At 42.8% G+C, this 22,215-nt stretch overlaps 1 protein-coding gene across 1 annotated transcript in view; it reads right to left on the reverse strand.

The window, feature by feature from the left end:
- ntrk2a (neurotrophic tyrosine kinase, receptor, type 2a) overlaps window positions 1-22,215 on the reverse strand; it is a 146,890-nt gene that overhangs the window by 11,001 nt on the left and 113,674 nt on the right. The window contains exons 14-18 of the mRNA XM_056279236.1: window positions 21,171-21,359; window positions 10,801-10,931; window positions 4,664-4,836; window positions 3,568-3,723; window positions 2,780-2,864 (exon numbers count right to left, since the gene is read on the reverse strand). Of these exons, the coding sequence (XP_056135211.1) occupies window positions 2,780-2,864; window positions 3,568-3,723; window positions 4,664-4,836; window positions 10,801-10,931; window positions 21,171-21,359 (734 nt within the window). The remainder of the gene's footprint in view (window positions 1-2,779; window positions 2,865-3,567; window positions 3,724-4,663; window positions 4,837-10,800; window positions 10,932-21,170; window positions 21,360-22,215) is intronic.

The raw sequence follows: 22,215 nt of genomic DNA on the forward strand, positions 1-22,215 counted from the left end.
TTTGTATATTAACATGCATCCTTTTTTTCTGCCCTCCTTGGCTTCCCATGCTTCCCCTTCCACTTTTCTTTTTCAAGCTGCAGCTCTTTTTCTAACTTTCATCTCTCTGCCACACTTCATCTCTGGTACTTGCTACCCCTCCCATCCCTTTCAGGAGATATTTGGGAATTTGTACTTTTGCCCCCCTCCACCCCCCCCTCTTCCTGTACTGGTTCAGCATACTAAGCAGATAAACACTAACCAAGTTTTTGTGTGTGTGTGTGATTACTTCTATTCCAGAGAAACTGCGGGTACAACTCTGAGGCTCACCACCACTCGTTGCCATGGCTACAGCCTTGGTGCGCTGTTTTTATTTGGGAGGGGACGGTGGAGTGGAGTGGAGGGGGGAGGATGCTATTGTGCCGTCACACGGAGATGTAGTACTAAAGAAAGTGGAGGAGGAGGAGAGACTTGCCTTTGTTACATTGTTAATTTGATGTGGTACACAAACTAAGTATTGCAAAATGCAAAATGCTTTCTTTCTGATGGCTCGGGGAAGCCCCGCATCTCAACAAGTCCATTTTTATGGATACGCATTGGAGACTTGTATGCAATGAGTTGGAGGATTTTTTTAAATTATTTTTTATTTTTTTATCTTTAACATCCACTTTTCATTTTGGTGTGTTTCATGCCAGGAGTCATTTCGTGGGGCTACGGATGATTTTCTATATGTGAAAATGAATCTTGTGTATCAAAAATGGTTAAATAATTATCAAAAAGTATATCTGCTACACTGAGAAATGGTTCCATGGGATCCAGTTTCATATGCTACTGCTTGTTTTCATTTCAAATCTCTACTGACTAATCATCTAGCGATTTGTCCAACAAAACCCACCTGTGAACGGCCAACATTATGGTACTGCAAGTCACGTAAAATAAGAGTACCTATCAAAGCGTTTATAGATTATGTAGGCTGTTAGTCTATAATGGTTGTTGATGATGTCTTTGTAAATGATTATCCATGATTTGGCGGGCGGGGCTTTTTTTTCTTCTTGTGTCCTTCCATGGCTCTGCCTGCCCTCCATTGCTCCCTGCCTCTCCCAGTTTGCTGTCACTGTCAGTCATGTCAGTTAGCGTCAGTAACAGAGAAGCACAGCCACAGTCACTAACAATCAGTCAGCAAATAGCATTACTTATTGGCCTTTTTGTAAGGTGACGGATTGCTGTACAAAAGAGAAAAATCCTCTCAGCCTTCCTTGAGACCTTCATCACCTCGACAGCCAAACTGCTGCAGTTCTCCATATGCAGCGCGCGCACGCGCGCATGCACACACACACACACACACACACACACACACACACACACACACACACACACACACAATTTATGCTTGTCCCCAGACCTTTTTTGTTGAGGTGCGTCTCCTTCCCTTTTCACTTTCTCAGGTTGAACGTGTAAATGTGGAGTGTGTGCACCACCTACCCCATGTTCCCCTGACAGTGACATGCAGAAAGCCCCTTCATGTAGTGAAAATAAATATTGCATATTTACAGTGCTGGGCATCGTAGTAATCCCCCCATCCCCCCACTCTGCATCCATTTTCTGTCAGGCCTCAAGTCTGCTGCATGCTTATAGCAGAGGACCTCGGCTATTGCAAGTTTTGTAGTGATTATTATATCAGATGTAATACAAAGTTCAGTGTAGCACACTTTTGTAAAAGCATTGCTCTTGCATTCCAAGGGCTGAAAACATTTTGCTACCATGCAACTAAAACCATCAGTCCTAATTAGGCTATGTTCAGGCTGTCGAGAAAACCTCGTCATTCATGTGTTTAGGCAAAATCTGTAACAGCGGTAAATAAAGACATTGCCGCAGCACCAGCAACTGTATGAAATTGTGAACTAGAATTTACATTTAATAATTTTCTACTTCCGTGTCAGTGGAGTTTTGTAGTTTCTTTAGTAAATTGACCTGAAGCAGCATGCACCCTATATCCTACCTCCTCCTGATGCTATTATATCAAACACAGTGTTACAGTAAACAAGGCAAAACAGCATTTAATTTCATCCCACAGGGGATTATTGTACTCAGTTTTACTGTCCTGTTGTATGGTACTCCTTATTCTTTTTCTTTTTTTAATTCCCGCCCCCCTTTTCTGCTTAATTGTACTTGGCCAATTACCCTATTTTCCGAGCTGTCCCAGTCACTGCTCCACCCCCTCTGCCAATCCAGGGAAGGCTGCAGACTACCACATGTCTCCTCCCGATACATGTGGAGTCGCCAGCCGCTTCTTATCACCTGACAGTGAGGAGTTTCACCAGGGGGACGTAGTGCATTGGAGGATCCACCCAGTTCCCCCTCCCTCCCGAACAGGCGCCCCAACCGACCAGAGGAAGCGCTAGTGCAGCAACTAGGACACATACCCACATTTGGCTTCCAACCCGCAGACATGGCCAACTGTGTCTGTAGGAATGCTTGACCAAGGCGGAGGTAACATGGGGATTCGAACTGGCGAGCCCCATGTTGGTAGGCAATGGAATAGACCACCACACTACCTGGATGCCCCAATACTCTATATTCTTAATTGATAACTATTAAAATAGTAGGTTTATTTTATTTCAAGGTAATGTGGCGTTGTCTTTTATAGAAATAGACCTACCACAGCAGGCTACTTGTCCTAACGCTACATCAGTCCACCCAGTCATGCCCATGCAGGGTAGGATGAGGGATTGAGGCCCATGCAGCAGGGACAAAGGAGGCTAGGAGAGGGGCCAGAAAAGAGATTGACACATACACCTACCCTGTAGTAGTCAGTACTGTAGACATCCCGGGACATACCAAAGTCTCCAATCTTTACCAGCAGGTTCTCACCCACCAGGCAGTTCCTATTAGACAACAACATATGTACGCATATACTGTAAAATGTGTTTCAAACAGAGAAAAAGACACAAGAAGTTGGATATGCCTCTCCTGCACTACTGTGGCACCGCTACTCCATTCCCAAGTTAAATTGTCAAAAAATGATCTGGCAGCAGATAGGTCCAGGCTGGGACATTTTCAGATCAAGACGAAAATCAACCAATCAACTGACAGTCACATGCCCCCAATGTGAGGGTTCAGGGCTTTGGAATGGCTTCTGGTCAGATGACTTGTGAAGAAAGTACACTGACAAGGTGGAAGTCCCACTGAAGCAGAGGAAGACACTCAGATGTAGTTACTTCCAAAAATATTTGGTATTGTGAAAGTAAAGCACTTTATCATTATCTTCCACATATTCTGAGTGCATACAAGATCAAAATGCTCAGAAACAAAAGCCTCAAAGACTTTGTTGAGTCACCCTTATATAAAATTTTTAAACATCCAATTAATTTCATCAAAATCAATTTTTCAGTCAATCAATACTGGTGAAGGCAGATAGATCATAAAGTCTGATGGGATTTACCACACATGCATAATTAATCCATGAGGAAGCTAGTTGGCATGACTGGATAGACCATGCCAGCTGCTATTTGCTGCACCCATACCAGATATATCCATCAGATTCACACAAATATCAGAACAAAGTGTAATATGTATTGAGTGGCAAACCTGGTAGCAAGGTCACGGTGTACAAAGTGCTGTGATGCCAGGTAAACCATGCCAGCTGCTATCTGCTGGGCGATGTGTAACATCTGAGACTGGGTCAGCTCCACAGGTCTGGTGGTCTGGCCCTCCGCCATCAAAACAGCATCTGGACCATGGGCCCTGGACATGAGACAGGATTTGACTTTTTTTGGGGGGGGATTTTTTGGGGGTGTTTTCCCCCCTCTTTTTCTCCCAGTTGTAGCCGGCCAATTACCCCACTCTTCCGAGCCGTCCTGGTCACTGCTCCACCCCCTCTGTTGAACTGGGGAGGGCTGCAGACTACCATTTGTCTCCTCCGATACATGTGGAGTCGCCAGCCGCTTCTTTTCACTTGACAGGGAGGAGTTTCACCAGGGGGACATAGCACGTGGAAGGATCCCCCCCCCGAACAGGTGCCGCGACTGACCAGAGGAGGTGCTAGTGCAGCGACCAGGACATATACCCACATCTGGCTTCCCACCCACCGACACGGCCAATTGTGTCTTTAGGGATGCCCGACCAAGCCGGCGGTAACACGGGGATTCAAACTGGCAATCCCCGTGATGGTAGGCAATGACAGAGACTGTTATGCTACCTGGAAGCAGGATTTCACTCTTTAATGAAACTGTTCTCCATATGTTGTTGATTTACCATCATTTCATATCATTTGTCTTATGCTTTTTTCAAATGTTTCTAGCTCCCTAATATAGCCATCCATTTTTGCTAAATTTTACAAAATGTTATATGTTTTGAAGTTATGTAGAAGACTGCAGCCGACTGTGTTAAAGAGTTTTAAAAGCATCAAGCCACATGTACTGGTGTCTGGTCTACACATCCCATTTTTCCTCACTGCCATGAAAGGTTTATTGACTTTTTTTTATAGGAGCTGTCTTGATCACTAAAGCTAAGGTGACAAGCATAACCACTGCAACATGAAAAAAAAAATATTGCTGACATTCATTTTTATGTTTCGATTAAAACTCAAATACAATTCATTTTGATTCCATAAAAACAACGTTTTATCTTTCCAGGGGAACATCAAGGTAATTCATAACCAATGATAAATAAAAAAAAAACTTACCTGAGGAACTTGTTGAGGTCTCCGTGTTTCATGTACTCAAAGACCATAATGAGAGGGTCACTCTCCACACACACTCCATAAAAAGTCACAATGTGCTCATGTTGGAGGTTGGTCAACAGCTCGGCCTCACGATGGAAATCTTTTCTGGCATTCTCACTTGCCTCTTTGAGAGTCTACACACACACACACACACACACACACACACACACACACACACACACACACACACACACACACACACACACACGCACACACACACACACAAGTGACATTTCAATAAAGTGAGAGTGGAAAAACTCTCACATTAAACACAACAATACACGGCTGCTAATTGGTCGTTTTCAGGATGCACTTCATGTGCTCTGTTTTTTTTGGCTCAGATCCACTGTGGAGAAAAGGTAAATGGCTTTCCTTGTAAAAAAAATGAGCTATAGCAACTTGACACAGACAATGTGAAATGACTTGCCCCACGCAAGTACCAAGACAATGAGAGTGCAGAGAAAAGATACATAATAATGTAAGTCATTACAATATACAACACTGTTTACATTTGTCACATTCCCTGGAGCCCTTGAAAACTAATCTTTGTCTTTCAACCATGAGTCAGGGAATCCACCGTGGGGCACTTTTATAACGCCAACCTCTATGGCGAAGAGAGAGAGTGTTTCAGGAAATGAAAGAGATACGGGATCCATATTCATTTCACATCTAGAGAAATATATAGAAAATCCTGCATGAATAATAGATTGGCTTCCTCACATATGTGACGAGGGTACATGTTTGAGTTTCTCCTTCTGTGTGACTGTGTATTTGTTGCTGTACTAACGATGCAGAGATGAGGATCCTGTTACAAATAAAGGTCCAAAGGACAAGGTGGGGATGTCTCAAAAACTCAGGAAGACACTAAAATGACTCTTTGACAAGACTGCTGAGGTGCCAGAAAATGAGACACGCTGTACCTCCACCCACATATATTTAACAAATCAGATATCAGGAAACAGATTGAGTTAGGTTATGTACTGTACCTTACAGGATGTAATATGGCATCACATGATGATGCCATGTTTCATTTCTTACAGAATATATACTATCTATCCAATAACCTTACACCCCATTTTCAAGTTTTAAAAATCAAGTGCTGTGTAGCTTCTGTATGGGTAGTAGATGTGGGGTCTTTAGGTTGGATTAAACTGGGAGTCAGTACTTGGGGAGTAATTCTGATTCATGTCCACATGCATCTTTGACTTAACATCTCTTTTGGTTCCTCAGGTCATAAACAATACAGGATGGAGTAGGTGATGACTGGGGGATGTTCCCTGAAATGTCTTACTGCAAGAATTTTCAGCTATTTGTCCATTTGTTAGTTATTATTTGCCTACATGTCCATCCCCCTGCTAAAAAATTGACACATGGATAGCAACAAACTCCATGATACAATGAAAAACGTTAAAAAAAAACAACATCCAATTCCCAATCGTGCATTGCACAAACAATCTCAAAAGCCATAAAGTCCCACCATTGAGTTTTAATCAGACAAGGTATTGCCAAATAACTTTCAAAAGTAATATTAATCAGTTTTTCTGGCAACACATATTGACATTGCTATCTGGAATCGAGTTAAGAGCACTTTCAGACCCAACAACACTGAGAACCTATTATGTTGTGAGTCTTTGAGCATAACGTTGCACCAAATCCCAGGCCCAGAGCCACAAATTTTAACTGTTAGTCATCCCATCTATGCACATTCAACTCCCCGACTAATAAAAAGCAATCAACAACATCTGGCTGCTGAATGTACATACTCATATTTGCATGTTTTAAGGCTCACTAAGTGTGTGTTATTGGAAATGCCAGGTGTGGATGGATTGATGGGATGTATGGTAGTGTATGCAAGTGTGTGGCTGTTCGGGTATGATTGTGCCTGTGTTTCTGTCTGCATGTGAGCCTGTGCATGCAGGTCTGTGTGTAGATGTGTGTGTTGATGTGTTTCTATGATTGATGGCACCCCTGTGTATAATATGACCATAAAACTTGCTACTGTATTATAGCTGATTGATAGGGTACAGTAAAAATGAGCACCATTAGCCTCTATTAGTGACTGAAGGTTACTGTAATGTAGTGTATATGGGAGCACATCTTGTGGTGTATAGCATGAATGAGAAAGGACAATGTGTTTTAAGTGCATACATGTAGTTTCCAGTGTGTCAGAGAGAACACTTACACTGACGTACCTACAGCACGACATGTGGCAGCTGAAAACTCAGCGTTATAATTTACCCATGACGTGAGGGGCAAAGGAGGAGTAGAGGAATGGGAGGAGGAGGAGGTTGGGAATGAGAGGAGGAGGAGGAGACAATCGAATGTGGGCGTTATACACATTGACCTGTGGGGATGATGTGAGGAAGGAAAGAAACAGAGGGATGAGAAATTAGCCAGGAATTTGCGCATTCACCTGAGAGCTTAAGAGTGACACACAGGGGTGGCTGGGTAGCGTAGCGGTCTATTCATTTGCATTCCAACACGGGGACTGCCAGTTCGAATCCCTGTGTTACCGCTGGCTTAGTCTGGCGTCCCTACAGACACAAATGGCCGTGTCTGTGGGTGGGAAGCCAGATGTGGGCATGTATCCTGGTCGCTGTAATAGCGCCTCCTCTGGTCGGTCGGTCGGGTGCCTGTTCGTGGGGGAGGGGACTGGGGGAATAGCGTGATCCTCCTACACCCTACGTCCCCCTGGCAAAACTCCTCACTGTCAGGTGGAAAGAAATGGCTGGCGACTCCACATGTATCGGAGGAAGCATGTGGTAGTCTGCAGCCCTCCCTGAATCGGCAGAGGGGGTGGAGCAGCGACCGGGAAGGCTCAAAAGAGTGGGGAAATCGGCCAAGTACAATTGGGGGGGGGGGGGGGAGTGACACAGTTAGATTTCGGTCACAAGAGGTGTCACACAATGCTGGTTAAGAAGTTATTTAAACAATAGGTTTCAATATGTGAAAATTGAAAACACTGAATCACATCTAAGAAGAGTAACTTGTGGTGTTCCACAGGGTTCACTATTGGGACCTAAGTTGTTTATACTTTATTTAAATGATATTTTTTTGATATCTGATATGTTGAAATTTGTTACACTTGCTGATGATACAAATTTATTTGGTTCTGGGGAGGACATGAAAGAATTGCTGAAAACAGTAGAAAGGGAATTGAGAATGTTTAAAAAATGGTTTGATATTAATAAGTTATCACTAAATGAAAATAAAACAAAATGTATGTATGTTCGGTGGTTTAGGGTTAATTGTGAAATAAAACTTAAGTTAAATGGAGTTGAAATTGAAAGAGTATTTGAAACAAAATTCTTGGGATTGATTATAGATCATAAACTCTGTTGGAAGCCACATATAGAATATATTAAATGGAAACTATCCAAATGTATTGCTATTCTTTACAAAACAAGGGATCTGCTGAATAGGAAATGTTTGCATATATTGTATTGTTCATTGATAATGCCATATCTGTCATACTGTGTTGAGGTTTGGGGAAATGTTTATAAAACAAATATAGACCCTATAATTAAACATCGGAAATAGCTATTAGAATAATAAAAAAGCTTGTTACCATGAATCTACTAATCCATTATTTATATGGTCCTGCATCTTAAAATTCTTAGATATCGTGTATTTAAAAACATTGCAAATACTTTTTCGAGCTAGAAGTAAAAGCCTTCCTGTTTGTATCTAGCAATCTTTTAATTGAGAGAAGGAAACTATAATTTAAGAGGGTTGTGTATTTTTTAAACATGTAAAGTGAGAACCAATGTAAAATACAGATGTGTTTCAGTTTTGGGAGTCAAGCTATGGAATGGTCTTAATGATGAGTTGAAATTGTGTAGCTCACTGTTGAGTTTCAGAAAATCTTTAAAATGTAAAGTAATTAAGAATTACAACTTAGTATAAATTCTTCTTTTTTTCCTTCCTTTTGTAATTCTGATATTCTAGCTTAATTTAAGGACTGTAGAGGATAGGCAACAAGCCTTGGGCTTCAGCCTATTCCTTTTTGAGTCATTGATTGAGTTTTGTTGTGTGAAATGGACTGATGTAAATATGTATGGTGGTGTTTTTTTTCTGTCTGTTGTATATGCACACAAATGTATGACCGAAATAAATCAATCATTCATTCATACCAAAACTTCTTGGAAAATTCCTCCACTTGAGCATGAACAAGGATTAAATGTTGCATGTCACTCGTTGGAATCTACAATGTGAGGTCAATAATTTTTCCCTGTAATGTAATGAATGGGGTCGTCCCTATATGTTCCCTTAGCCCTGTGGGTTATCTATCGAATAAGTTAGCTATGGGTTAAGGTTAGGTTAAGGTAAGCGTTGGGTTGAGATTAGGACTAGGTAGAGGTTGAGGTTAAGTCAGGTTAAGGTGGGTTAGGTTAAGTTTAGCTAAGGTCAATGAAATAGGGTTGAGGGAACACAGACACTCCCTAATGAATGTGTTTTCCCTCTAATAATAGAAATCCTTCCAATGAAAGCTCCAACTAGTGGAAAAAATATGTGAATAAATTAAATAATGTCTTCAAATCTAATCTAAATGGGGCCACATCTAGCACTAGCTGTCAAACAGTTTTGGAGAGATTTACTATGCAAGATGTATTCTTATGGGGCATGCTCCTAGATTGGTTATCTTACTGAGTTAGCCGTGCAGCTCTGTTCCAGTATGTCATGAAGTCACAGCAATAAACTGCATCTAGTTTCATAACCGTGCATGTGAGCTCGTCTGGGTTTCTAGCTGCACACCAAGTGCTATAGCGTGACTGAACTGAAGCTAAGCCGGCAGAAGACCGTCAGCTGTCCAGGAGGCAGTTTAGAGCTAAGCTAGGAGGAAATGCGCAGGGTGAGGAGAGATAGGAGGCTACGGGGAAATTGAGGAAAGGGAAGGAGAAAGCATTCAGAAGAGGGAGATGAAAGTCAAGGAGGGAGGAAGGGTTTCTTAAAGGAAAGAAAGGAAAAGGAAATGGTGATGCATGGAAAAGTGAGGATGTGTTCGAGGGGCAAGGGGGTCTTTCATGGGTTGTTAATTGTTAATGAGAAGTTCTCCGCCAATAAGATCCTGTTTCACCGCAGATAGGGCGAGAGGGCATTCTGGGTGGAAGGATGGATGGACGGATACACAGGATACAAGGATGCCGCAGACATCCTGATCTGTAGGAAACCATTGAATTTGACCCTGGAAGTCAATGGTTTGTCATGTGTGTCATTCAACGTTGCTCCCACCAGAAGCTCTTTCTTGCCTGGCTGACAGAGCAGAGCAATTAGAGGAAAAAATGTAGTGAATGAGGACTGAAAATACTATTAAAACATCATATGAGGATTTTTAGTCCAAAATGTCATGGGTCTTCTGTAGGAACGAACATAAGATGAACTTCTGTATCTCATATGTCATGTCTAATTTTTTTTGTGAAGTGCACGTGTCAGTTTTATTTCATTTAGCTCATGAGAAGCGGTTTGAATGCTGGCATTACCTTTAGGAACACATGATGAGAAGTACATTTTATAAAAGCTGGACTGTTATTAAAGACTTTGAGTTCTTTGTTGAGGAGTTTTTGGATGTAAAACATTACAAATCATAGTTAGTGAAGCTCTGTTTTGTTTTGTTCATTGGTCATTCTACAGAACTTAAGGATTTGTGCTTCAAGATAGTTTCAAAATATTACATGATTGTGTCCAATGACCGGTTTATAATTGTGATGAGCATGTCCAAAATACACTTTGATATTATTTTTTATGTGTTTTTTTTTGGGGGGGGGTAATATGCACAATAGAATATGAGTTGCTATTCCCTTACAGCCAAACATCATACGACTGATGTGCACTTTCAAATTACTGCTGTTACATGAACAAATTTGCAACTCTACTTTTTATATGATTTGTGAACTCACATAGCCGCCCACGTGTTGCGTAAATATCATGAGCCAGGGACCATAAAACTCCCTGTTAAACATGCATTCAATTTTGCATGTTTGCACAGCACAAGTCTGGCAGTTAAAACTGTCTTCTCTTTATATCTGAAACACTCTTATCTGAGGTGCTCATTTGACGGCAGCAGAACTCACTATTGTCAGATAAGACTATTGGGTTACCTTGACAGCCACCAGTATCTTATCCTGGTCAGGTGAGAGGTTATAACACTCGGCCAGGAAGACCTTTCCAAACGCCCCCTCCCCTAGCTCTCTCTTCAACACAATGTTATGTCTCTTTATGTGCTGGACAACTGTCGAGAGGAAGAGAGACAGAGAAAGAGAGAAAGAGGAAGAGAGAGAGAGAGGAAGAGAGACAGCGGAAGAGAGAGAGACAGTGAGAGAGAGCGAGAGAGAGAGCGAGAGAGGAAAGAACAAGTTAGCACACAGGCAAGTCTTACTTGGCAATATTTAATGAATACTACACATTTAAACATATATCAATTTAATAATACATATCATTTACTAGCATCTATGTGATCTCTGAGCGTCCCTCTCTGCTCAACCCCCCCTCCACTTGTCTCTGTGGCTGACTCCCCGCTACCCTCCTGTGATCTGATCAGAGCCGACAAACCTTCTCTGTCAATTATGAAGTAAATTGTGGGGGCTATGCCCATTAAACTTTTAGAAAATTTGGCCTCTCACCATTGTGGTCATACAAAGGCTGTTATTATATAATTTCTGCCATTTTCTAGTTCCTGAAAAGAGGGTTATAATGTGAGACCAGTATTGTAACCCGACCAAAGCCTTGATATCAATAGCTGTGAGTGAGCCAGAGGTCTTGTTGGATTTCTGATATCTGAAACCAAACCTCCTCCAGCAGAGCACTGGAACAGACTGATTATAGGACAGCAGAACCCATACATCTTCAGCAAGAAACTGTCTGCACACTGAGAAACATACTGTACCACACACACACACACACGCGCGCACGTGCCAACAGCTGAGATTTATCTGTGATGTGATTAAGAGATGCATTTGAAGAAAAGCTCTCCACTCAGAATATCACATTAGAGCCCTGCTAGACTCTCAGAAGCTGCATCGATCTACACCATAAGCTGCTGAGATCCACCATAACCCAATATTACTGACAGAAAAAGGGAGCAAGAGAGGGACAGAAACAGAGAGAGAGAGAGAGAGACAGGGGCATATAGATTGGAAAAGATGGGGCGAGAGGGAGCAAGAGATAAAGAGGAGACACACAAAGAATGAGACAGTGACTGAGAAACGGAGAGAAGAAGAACAAGGGAGATGACAAACACCACGGGACCACAGCAAACACACATATGCATTTAATATACAGTACAGTTATTCTGTTGTATTCTCCTTTACAGCTGTGGTAAAGGAGAATACAACAGACTTTGTGCACATCTTTGGGTATGTCCATGGCTGGGTGTGAGCATGGATATATGCCCGTGTTCAAACTTGTGTCTTTGTGAGAGTTACTGATGACATCATGTCTTTCAAATCAACAACAGCAGGCAGGGGATCTCTGTATACCCACAATTCCCTGGGCAAACACCTCACAAAAGAAACACATCCCACATACCAACCATCTACCATTTAACCAACTAATTACCTCACCACACCATTTCGTACTGCGGCCGTCTAAGAACTGCTTACCCGTGGCCAAACCTCTTACCAGATCTGCCCAGTTAAAACCATGAATAGCTAATAAAATGCTGACCTGCTGAAAAGTGTCTCCACTACACAGTTTGTAGCAGCTATAGTAAATGGTAATTTAGGGGGAAACTGGGTTAAGGTACAGCCTAAAATCTTGAAAGTTAAGCATCCTGTCCTTAAAGGTAATAAATGTATTGTGTGTGTGTGTGTGTGTGTGTGTGTGTGTGTGTGTGTGTGTGTGTGTGTGTGTGTGTGTGTGTGTGTACGTATAATTCCCTGTATTTTTTGCTTTCAATATGTGATGTTTTCAAATAAATTGCAATACTGACAACTGGTTATTAATGCTCTCTGGTTTGCAGAAAGTCTGAACTCCCAAATTGGACTGTATGCTAATTGGACAATGGAGTCAATCATCATCTTGTGTGTCACCATAAAAAGTGATTAAAATAATAATTGAATTATTCTTCGCCACATCAAAAATTATTTCAAATTTACACATCCACCATTAATTCACAACGCAGAAACTTTTATCGGCAACTTCCAGAATTAGCTCTTTACTTTGTTTCTCTCCGGCGAGTAACCACTTCCTATTCTTTCAGAATAATCAACATCCACCGGAAATTAAGATCTTGAAGAATACTTTTGCCTATCTACTCAGTTCCCATCCCTCTTCCATGCCTACATGTGGACATTTCTCATTTCTACTTTTTTCTCTTTCACCCCTCTATTCATCTCTGCCCATTTCAATGCCATGCAACACTTGTCATTCTGCAGTCAGTAGCCTCAAAACATTAACATCGAAAGGCATGTGATTTACAGTTAAACACCAATCCTCTCCTCTCTAGCAATCATTGTCCTTCCCTAAATCCCATCCCACTGAGCCTGTTATCGTCTCACAGCGCCATATATTGACACTATTGATAAAGCATCAGTATATTATGCGGAGGGTACCCTTACAAGCTATCCACTACCTGACTTTAACCCTAACCTCAACAACAACCTAACCTGTATGCAGTTAATTACTTAAAAATCAGGGTGGACGTCTCGCAATGGAGTCTACTGAACACCTGCTGTGTCTCTATTAAGGTGCTGAAGGATGCTTTCTGCATCAATATATCAACCCTTTTTCAGTAGCGTCAATATACGATGCCATGAGATGAGAACACGTTGTCCCACTTCCATTTATCCCAAGCATGACCACACCCAACACCTGTGGACCACTCTTGCATCACTCTTGCAAACTGAAATAAATGATGTTTCCCATCAACCAGAGGGATATCAGAATAGCTCGCTTAACCTACTCTTCATCCTCCTTCCTTTTGCCGCTCCACCTTCCCTCTTCAGTCGTTCCCAATTCTCCCCAAAGCACTACCACTCACACCTACCCTGTTTAATCAGCATCCTAAGCAACCTGATAAATTAATGTCTCGGGACATAATTATTCCCGCTTTGCCATCTGCCTTTCCTTTTTCTTCCTTCTCTAATCTGCCCTCCCTCCCTCCTTCACCTGCCTTGTGTGTGATGTAACATCGTTTTATTCACCCTGAGCACGCAAATTAAGACATAGTGAAAATGATACAACAACCACTTTCAGATAGGCAAACCACTGATAATTCCCACAAAGCATAACTGGAAGTGCTTTATTGAGCACCCCCCCCCACCCCATTTCTTCGATTTTCATACGAGGTGGGGGAACTTTTCAGTTTGAGTACATCCTGTATCCTGTGGTGACTGTCGGAAAATTGTCATAAAACTCCTCGTATTGGGCGTCCGAGTGGTGTGGCGGTCTATTCCATTGCCTACCCACACGGGGATCGCTGGTTCAAATCCCCGAATCGTCCCTACATACACAATTGACCGTGTCTGCGGGTGGTAAACTGGATGTATGCGTCCTAGTCGCTGCACTAGCGCCTCCTCTGGTCGGTCGGGGCACCTGTTTGGGGGGGGGGCTGGGGGGAAATAGCGTGATCCTTCATGCGCTATGTCCCCCTGGCGAAACTCCTCCCTGTCAGGTGAAAAGAAGCGCCTGGTGACTCCACATATATCGGAGGAGGCATGTGGTAGTCTGCAGCCCTCCCCAGATCGGCAGAAGGGGTGGAGCAGCGACCAGGATGGCTCGGAAGAGAGGGGTAACTGGCCAGATACAATTGGGGAGAAAAAGTGGGGGGAAAAAAACAAAACCAAACTCTTCGTATTGTTATTTACAGTGAACATGGGTGTAGCTGATGGTATTTAGCCACACCTTGTGTCTTCTGCATTACCGTCATGGAGAAGGTAATCTTGGGTATGTACTCTTGCAGTAATGCCCCAGTGTGTTGACGGTGTTTTCATAGTTACACATACGGTGTAACCTTGACACACCCTACGAAACATGTAGCTTCATTTTCTAAGTTACCCGTACACTGGTACTTCAAGGACAACAAAACATTTTTATCATATACTTCCATAAATATGGCATTTTTATTGTTTGTCTTTTTCAAGTTATCTTGTTGTGAGAGATTGTTCATGTATTTTTGTTCCTATATCAACAAAGTTATCTTGAATATGACACACAATACAAGAAATGGTATATGGATGTTCGGCCACACACATCACACCCGTTTTTCATTGATCTCCTCAGACGGATTAATATCTGGACTTGAGAGACGTGTTATTTATTTGTCTCTTCAACAATCCATACCACTCGTTTGGCCTTCAAATAAGCCTCTAGTCGTCTGCCACCTGTATGTCTTTCCCTCTGGAGGTTTAGCTAATGAGGCAATATTTCCACAGGCCTTGTGTGTGTGTGTGTGTGTGTGTGTGTGTGTGTGTGTGTGTGTGTGTGTGTGTGTGTGTGTGTGTGTGTGCACGTGGATGTGCATGCACATGTGCATGTACAGTACAGTATGTGTGTGTGTGTGTGTGTTTTCCTGTCTGCGTGCAGATATGTATGTCATTCACTAACAAATCAGATTTTCCAGAGCCCTGATAATCCCTATTCCCTAGACACGATAAATCCAAACGCTCAAAAGTCCACCGGGGTAGAGAGGGGGAAAGGGTGACAGAAATACAAGCTCCGAGTTGTATAGGAAAAGAAAAAGTCTCTCCCCCCCAGCTGCCAGACAGACATATTCATCGTTTAATTTGTGTTGTCAACTGGGCAAGCAGGAGTCAATTCACGGTGAGTGAGGGAGACATAAACGCGGTGGAGCTCATCCCTGACAACCCAGTGTGCATTTGCATTGTGAGATGATTGCAACATGCTTTAAGAGATTGCTGCTAACACCCCAGATATTATCCCTGATGAGATGTTTATTTTGGAAGCAGGCTGTACAATAGGTGCGCTGAAACAGAAGTAATAATGCTCATGACCGCAGAATGATTATCATTGCTTGATTACAGCCTTGGGGAAGTCTGTGTGAAGAAGTGCACCTACCGCTTTTACTGTCGTCGCAGTCCCCAAGCGAGTGGTTAAGGGCGAAAAGAGGTCGCACATCACCGTTTATTGCAGCACCTGTGTCTGCTGCTCAACAGATACTGAGAAACTCGAGATTCCTGGGGGCTTCAAGCGGGGTCGTGTTCACCGTGTTCACAGAAAGAGTCCATATGAATGACCGCCGATTTGGTTTTCACGACTTTGGAGGCAGACTCTTTTATGTTAGCTCCGACTTCACAAATCCTGATGTGATTCTTACGTTATTTTTTTTTTTTTAGTGGAAGACCCCCGTGGACGGTAAATATATTGTGGTCATATAGGCTCCCCCTCCCCAATTGTATCTGGCCAATTACCCCACTCTTCCGAGCTGTGCCAGTCGCTGCTCCACCCCCTCTGCCGATGCGGGGAGGGCTGCAGACTACCACATGCCTCCTCCCATACACGTGGAGTCGCCAGCCACTACTTTTCACCTGACAGTGAGGAGTTTCGCCAGGGGGACGTAGCGCATGGGAGGATCACGCTATTCCCCCAAGTTCCCCCTCCTCCCCGAACAGGCGCCCCGACCGACCGACCAGAGGAGGCGCTAGTGCAGCGACCAGGACACATACCCACATCCGGCTTCCCACCCAACACGGGGAAGCGAACCGGTGATCCCCATGTTTGTAGGCAACGGAATAGACCGCTACACTACCCGGACGCCCCAGGGACTTCTTTTTTTTTCAAGTCATTTTGATCCATCCATCCATTATCCGAAACGCTTATCCTGCTCTCAGGGTTACCTTTGCATTATCTCTTCAAGAGATTGGCCTGTTTACTGTTGGGTCACTAAATCATCGTTAAGCCTCCACGGCTTCATGACGTAACGTTTTCTGTCGCCTTAGCGAATGTGTTCTCATGACTTCACCACTTGAAGCCCACTTGAAACGGGAGTTTCATTGGAAGGCATCTTTCTTGCCTGATATTCACAGTGTTGGTCTCATCACCACGGTGACGTCATGGCGAGATGTGGAAGTCTGCACGGACTCAAAGGCTCCATGACAGGTCCTAAAACTCACAAACTGGCAAGAAAGGGCCACGATACTGGCTTAGAATATACCGAGAATTTTATAGCCTATTGCCTGCCTGTTAAAGATGCACATAATAGTTGGTGTGACTGTAACACTGTAATATCTGAAAAAACAGATCAACGTCCTCCATTAGGTTTCCCAGTTACACAGGGATTATTGTGACTATGACACATACGGAGTAACTCTCTCTCTCCTTCTCCCCCTCTCTCTCTCTCTCTCTCTCCCTCTCTATCCTTCTCCCTCTCTCTCTCCTTCTCTCTCTCTCTCTCTCTCTCTCTCTCTCTCTCTCTCTCTCTCTCTCTCTCTCTCTCTCTCTCTCTCTCTCTCTCTCTCTCACTCACACACACACACACACACACACACACACGCAACCCCCTGCACACAAAAACAACCAATTCACACACTGGAACAAAAACTCATACATACTTATTAGGTTTCATATAACATCCCCTCTGCTTTTCTCTCTGTGCTTCTTATCCTTTCTTTTTCCCTAACACATAAACAGACAAAGAAACAACAATAACAGCAACAACAGCAATGATTATGATATCAAACAACAACAGTAGCAATAGGTGCCGTCACCCACTGTCTCTCAGGTTGTGGCAGGAAAGTATAAATCTTGCTGCAATGCTCGCCGCTGGCCCCCCTCCCAGCTTACCTGCGTCGTCCATTTCCTGGTACTCTGGAATCACATGTTCCAGTTCCTGGACAAAAGCCCGTCGCTGTTTTTCAAATTTGTCACATTTAAGGAGGAAGTGCACCTCTGTCCCCACCTCATCTGTCATGCACTGACCACATGTTCGTTGCTCTTTGGCAACCACGTCTTTTTGTGTCTCCCCTTTTCAATGGCTAGACTGTGGTCACTGAGCCTGTCTTTGGTGAGGATCTGTCGCTGCTTCCTGTCTCTGACAGTTAAGAGGTATTCTTCCAAATCATAGTTAGTTTTTAGGGCCCGATAGACTTCTGGTTTGTTTTGAGTTTTGATTTCAGCGTTCCAATGTTTCAGATAATTGTTCTTGCTTTGTTTTATAGCCTGATTTATCCTCATGTTGGTTTGTTTTATAGCTGATTCATCCTCATGTTTGTTTGTTTTGTAGCCTGATTCATCCTCATGTTTGTTTGGAATGCAGTGCTGGCCTGAGGTTGGTTGGTCTTAGTATTTGTTACAGGGTTAGTGAGTCTCAGAGCCAGCTGCTTCAGGGGACTCTTTTCGGGGTTCAGTTCTTGGGTTTTCAGAGCTTTAGAGTGCAATGTATTTGTTGGACTTGTATTTAAGTGCATCCAGAAATTTAGAGATCTTTTTTGTACATTTATCAATAATGGAAACAGGCCTAATTCTGCCCTGCATGCGTTGTTTGGTGTTTTCCTTTGTATTTTCAGACTCATTCTCCAGAATTCAGCATGTAGGGTTTCTGCTGGACGCTTGTCCCATCTAGTGTAGCTGGAAAGACTGAGTGGACCCCCCTCTCTCTCTCTCTCTCTCTCTCTCTCTCTCTCTCTCTCTCTCTCTCTCTCTCTCTCTCTCTCTCTCTCTCTCCGTCCGCCTTTCCAGTCAGTCCTCCGGTGCATAAACTGACGATGATGATGATTGCTGCCAACTATACAGGGTGAAATGCTATGTTTTTGTAATTAACGAGTTATAAAGCTTAGTAACTATTTAAACTGGTTTGTATATCGCTTCGGTCTTACACGTATTTGATTTCGCCGTGTCTTATTCCATGTTTAATTTGTTTTATGGTTTATTGAAAAGTTCCATCCCCGGCCTTCGATCTGATTGAAGTAAGGAGGGCGGGGCTTTCTGATGTCGAGTTGTTGGTGTTAAAAGAAAATAATATATTTCTTCTCATCTAGTTCCGAGGGGTTAATTTTCTTGAGTCTAATATTTCTTTAATTTTAATCTGTCTTTTTATGAAAGGTTCATATATTATGGTGGTTTCATTGGAAGTAAGGCAAGGCAAGGCAAGTTTATTTGTCAAATTTCCCCGATCGTTGAATCCATCCATCCATTATCCGAACCACAGCCGTACTAAATTGCCCCTAGGTATGAATGTGTGTGTATGTCGGCCCTGTGTGATGGCCTGGCGGCCTGTCCAGGGTGTCTCCCCGCCTGCTGCCCAATGACTGTTGGGATAGGCTCCAGCATCCCCGTGACCCTGGGTAAGGATAAGTGGTTTGGATTATGGATGGATGGATGGATATTTGCATACCCACGCAACTGTACCACAGGAAACCTTTCTTTCTTCTCTCCCTTTTTCTCTGCCTCCACCCCCATCCACCACACACTCACATTTAAATACACACACACACACACACACACACACACACACACACACACACACACACACACACACACACACACACACACACACACACACACACACAGTTTAGTTTCAATATTGATTTCCATTGATTCTGTGGTGTTTTATTCTTGTCTTAGCCTGTAGATCCCAGGCCTTCTATTGGTTTTATAGCAAGAGGCCGCAGTAGCTGCACTCCTCAATTCCCTCTCCCCATTCCCCTCTCCCCTGTTCGATCTTGACTTCTTCAACAGGCCTAATGCTACATGCGCACATGCACATGTGCATGCACGCACGCACGCACGCACGCACGCACATACACACACACACACACACACACACACACAGGCCCACTGAGTTCCATAAATTACAATTTACTGTAAAACAAGGCCAGAGTCTGAAGAAGTTTTTATTACTTGTCAATAATCATAATGTCATTTTGATAGGACAGGCTGTCTGTCTGCCTGTCTGTTGCTGTCTTTGTCTTTTTCATCGCTCTCTTTTTGTCTCTTTTTCTTTACCTTGTATGTCTGCTTTGTGATGTCTGTATGATATATATGTGTATATATATGTGTGTATATATAGATAGATATATAAAATATGGTTTAACCAATGTGGTTTAACCACATATTCATATATTCCGCTCCTCATTTGTTGAGCACTTTTATCAACACCATTGACGGTTTCAAAAAAAAAATAAAACCCCGCTCTATATATATATATATATATGTGTGTGTGTGTGTGTGTGTGTGTGTGTGTGTGTGTGTGTGGGTAGTAGTAGTAGTAGTAGTGTGGTAGGGTGTGAGTGTTGGGTGTTCAGCTGCTGGATTGATTGATGTGATTTCCATCCTTCATCCTCAGTTCAAGTACAAGAGTGACACAAAGACACCCAAGTCAGGGCTACAATTTCTCAATGATTAGATGTTTAACAAACAGAGGTGGACATGCGTGCACTGGCATACACTCAAACGGGCACACTTTCCGACTTAGAATTAGTGTTCAAAAGCTTGTTATCAGTTGTTCCAAGGCCATTGCTATGGCAGCAGGAGCAATGTTGCTATGGTAACCCCAATGCATACACATTCAAAAACACAGTCAGTGTCTCTCAGACACACACACACACACACACACGTGTGTGTGTGTGTGTGTGTGTGTGTGTGTGTGTGTGTGTGTGTGTGTGTCTGTTTTGCCATAAACCATGCCTTGCGCTCTACAACTACAACACAAAAGCACTCTAAATTTCCCCGGGGCCCATCTCTCGGCCCCTACCCCTCTGACATCCATGCATGTTAGAAAACAAAACCCCTTGTTTTCAATTTTGTTATGTTGCTGTTATTTACAATTATTGAAAGGAAATATTTCATTTTGTTAACCATTTTTTTCTGTGTTATGATCTTAGTGCTGGCTACCTGGCTGAATAATACTGGATTAACAACATGTAGTGTTGGATTTTGGTAGTTTACAATATAGTGACATCAACTCCTTTGTCCCCTAAAATACCCCTGCATCTTCCTGTCGGCCAACACAGCTTTTCTCTATCTTCCATACCTCATGTGTTTAGGTGCATGCACTTGAATTTATTTATTTTTCAGCAAACCATTAAGACCAGGTTTTTCCATAAATCATTTGACAAATCAATCGTCATGTCATTGAGAAGACCAATTAAGAACTTGGTCTACTACAGCAACCCTGGCAAATATACTGCACTTGTGGCTTAACTGTATATATTTGCATGCTTATGCACACTTGTACACGCTTAGCATGCACAAACGCAAAGCATCACTGTTTTAAAACAAAGAACTGGAGTGACATCCTCCTCACAGGCCTGCCATTTGTAAATGCATCCTGCTAGAGTATCCGTTCCTGTGCCCCTGGGATTTACAAGGTTAAAGGTAAAATGACTTGTAGTGACTCAGCGCATGCCACAAGTAATGCATGACACATGTGCACTTCTGCAAACCTTCACATGTAAATGTAAAAGTGATTGTAATGTATTTAACATGTCGGCTGTTTTAGCACAGCAGATAGTAACAGTAATGTAGAATTTAGACCTGTATGAACAACCCATAGCCCATATTGAGTATTACTTACAAGTGTCAGATTTAAGCAAGCTGTTTGTGCTCCTGAAGTACTGAGGGTTCTCTATGACGGGGATCTTGGTCATGCCGATAATGACGGCATCGGGGCCCATCTCCGAAGAGGACGGGGTGTTGCTGCCATTTGAAACGTGGTGGAGAGGAGAGGCCGAGTCATCGTCGTTACTGATAACTGATGATGGTCCTGAGAGAGGGCAGGGGAGAGATAAATAACCAGTAGGTTAATGGCCATATTTCCAGCTGTCATTTACTTCTTTGGAGGCAATTATTCTAATGGAGACAGCGGTCTTGTATAAGATACAAAAAAAAAGGAGGATACTTGATACACATGTTAGCTGAGTTGTCACAGTAATAAATAGTTGTAATTGTTGAACCCAAGTTTCTTCATTTATAATAAGAAACATTACAGGGTCTTGCTTGCAGTCCTAGTTTTGACAAAAACCCAAGAATCAATAAATCTGTCCATCAGTGTTTAGAAGAGATGGAAAAAAGGGGAGGATGGAGTGACAGAGGTTGAGCTGTTTACATTTCTGACCACAGAGGATACACCTGTTGGGAGATGGAAGAAATGAAAAGCAGTGTGAAACAGAACGATATAAGCACACAAATAGAGGTGCACAAGTGCACATGAAAACATACTGGATATTAGACACAAATACGCTTAAATACACTTAAGTCAAATATGTTTAAGTCAAACTCTGATAACTGGAATACCCCAACAACTCGAGGGGTTTTCAAAGTCCTGACAAAGCTTGTATGTTTTTATAACGGTTTGACATACACATTCACATACATCTAACAAAGACATATTTGTAATCGGTTAACTCATGGCCTGTCCTCATGAGTACTAGACAACCGAACCCTTCAACAACTTCTGTTAACTCAAGGCTGCATTAGGTTGACTATTTTTTTCCCTTCCCGGGTGGGATTAACTTAAGCGGGTTCGACTGTAGTTACTTAGTCAGGGCCACACATAAGGGGGGGGTTCTGGGGCCCAGCCACTAGGGGAGCCCATGGAGGCAAGCAATAATAATTTTCAT

The sequence above is a fragment of the Lampris incognitus genome, chromosome 1 (assembly GCF_029633865.1).
Source record: "Lampris incognitus isolate fLamInc1 chromosome 1, fLamInc1.hap2, whole genome shotgun sequence".
Classification (NCBI taxonomy): domain Eukaryota; kingdom Metazoa; phylum Chordata; class Actinopteri; order Lampriformes; family Lampridae; genus Lampris; species Lampris incognitus.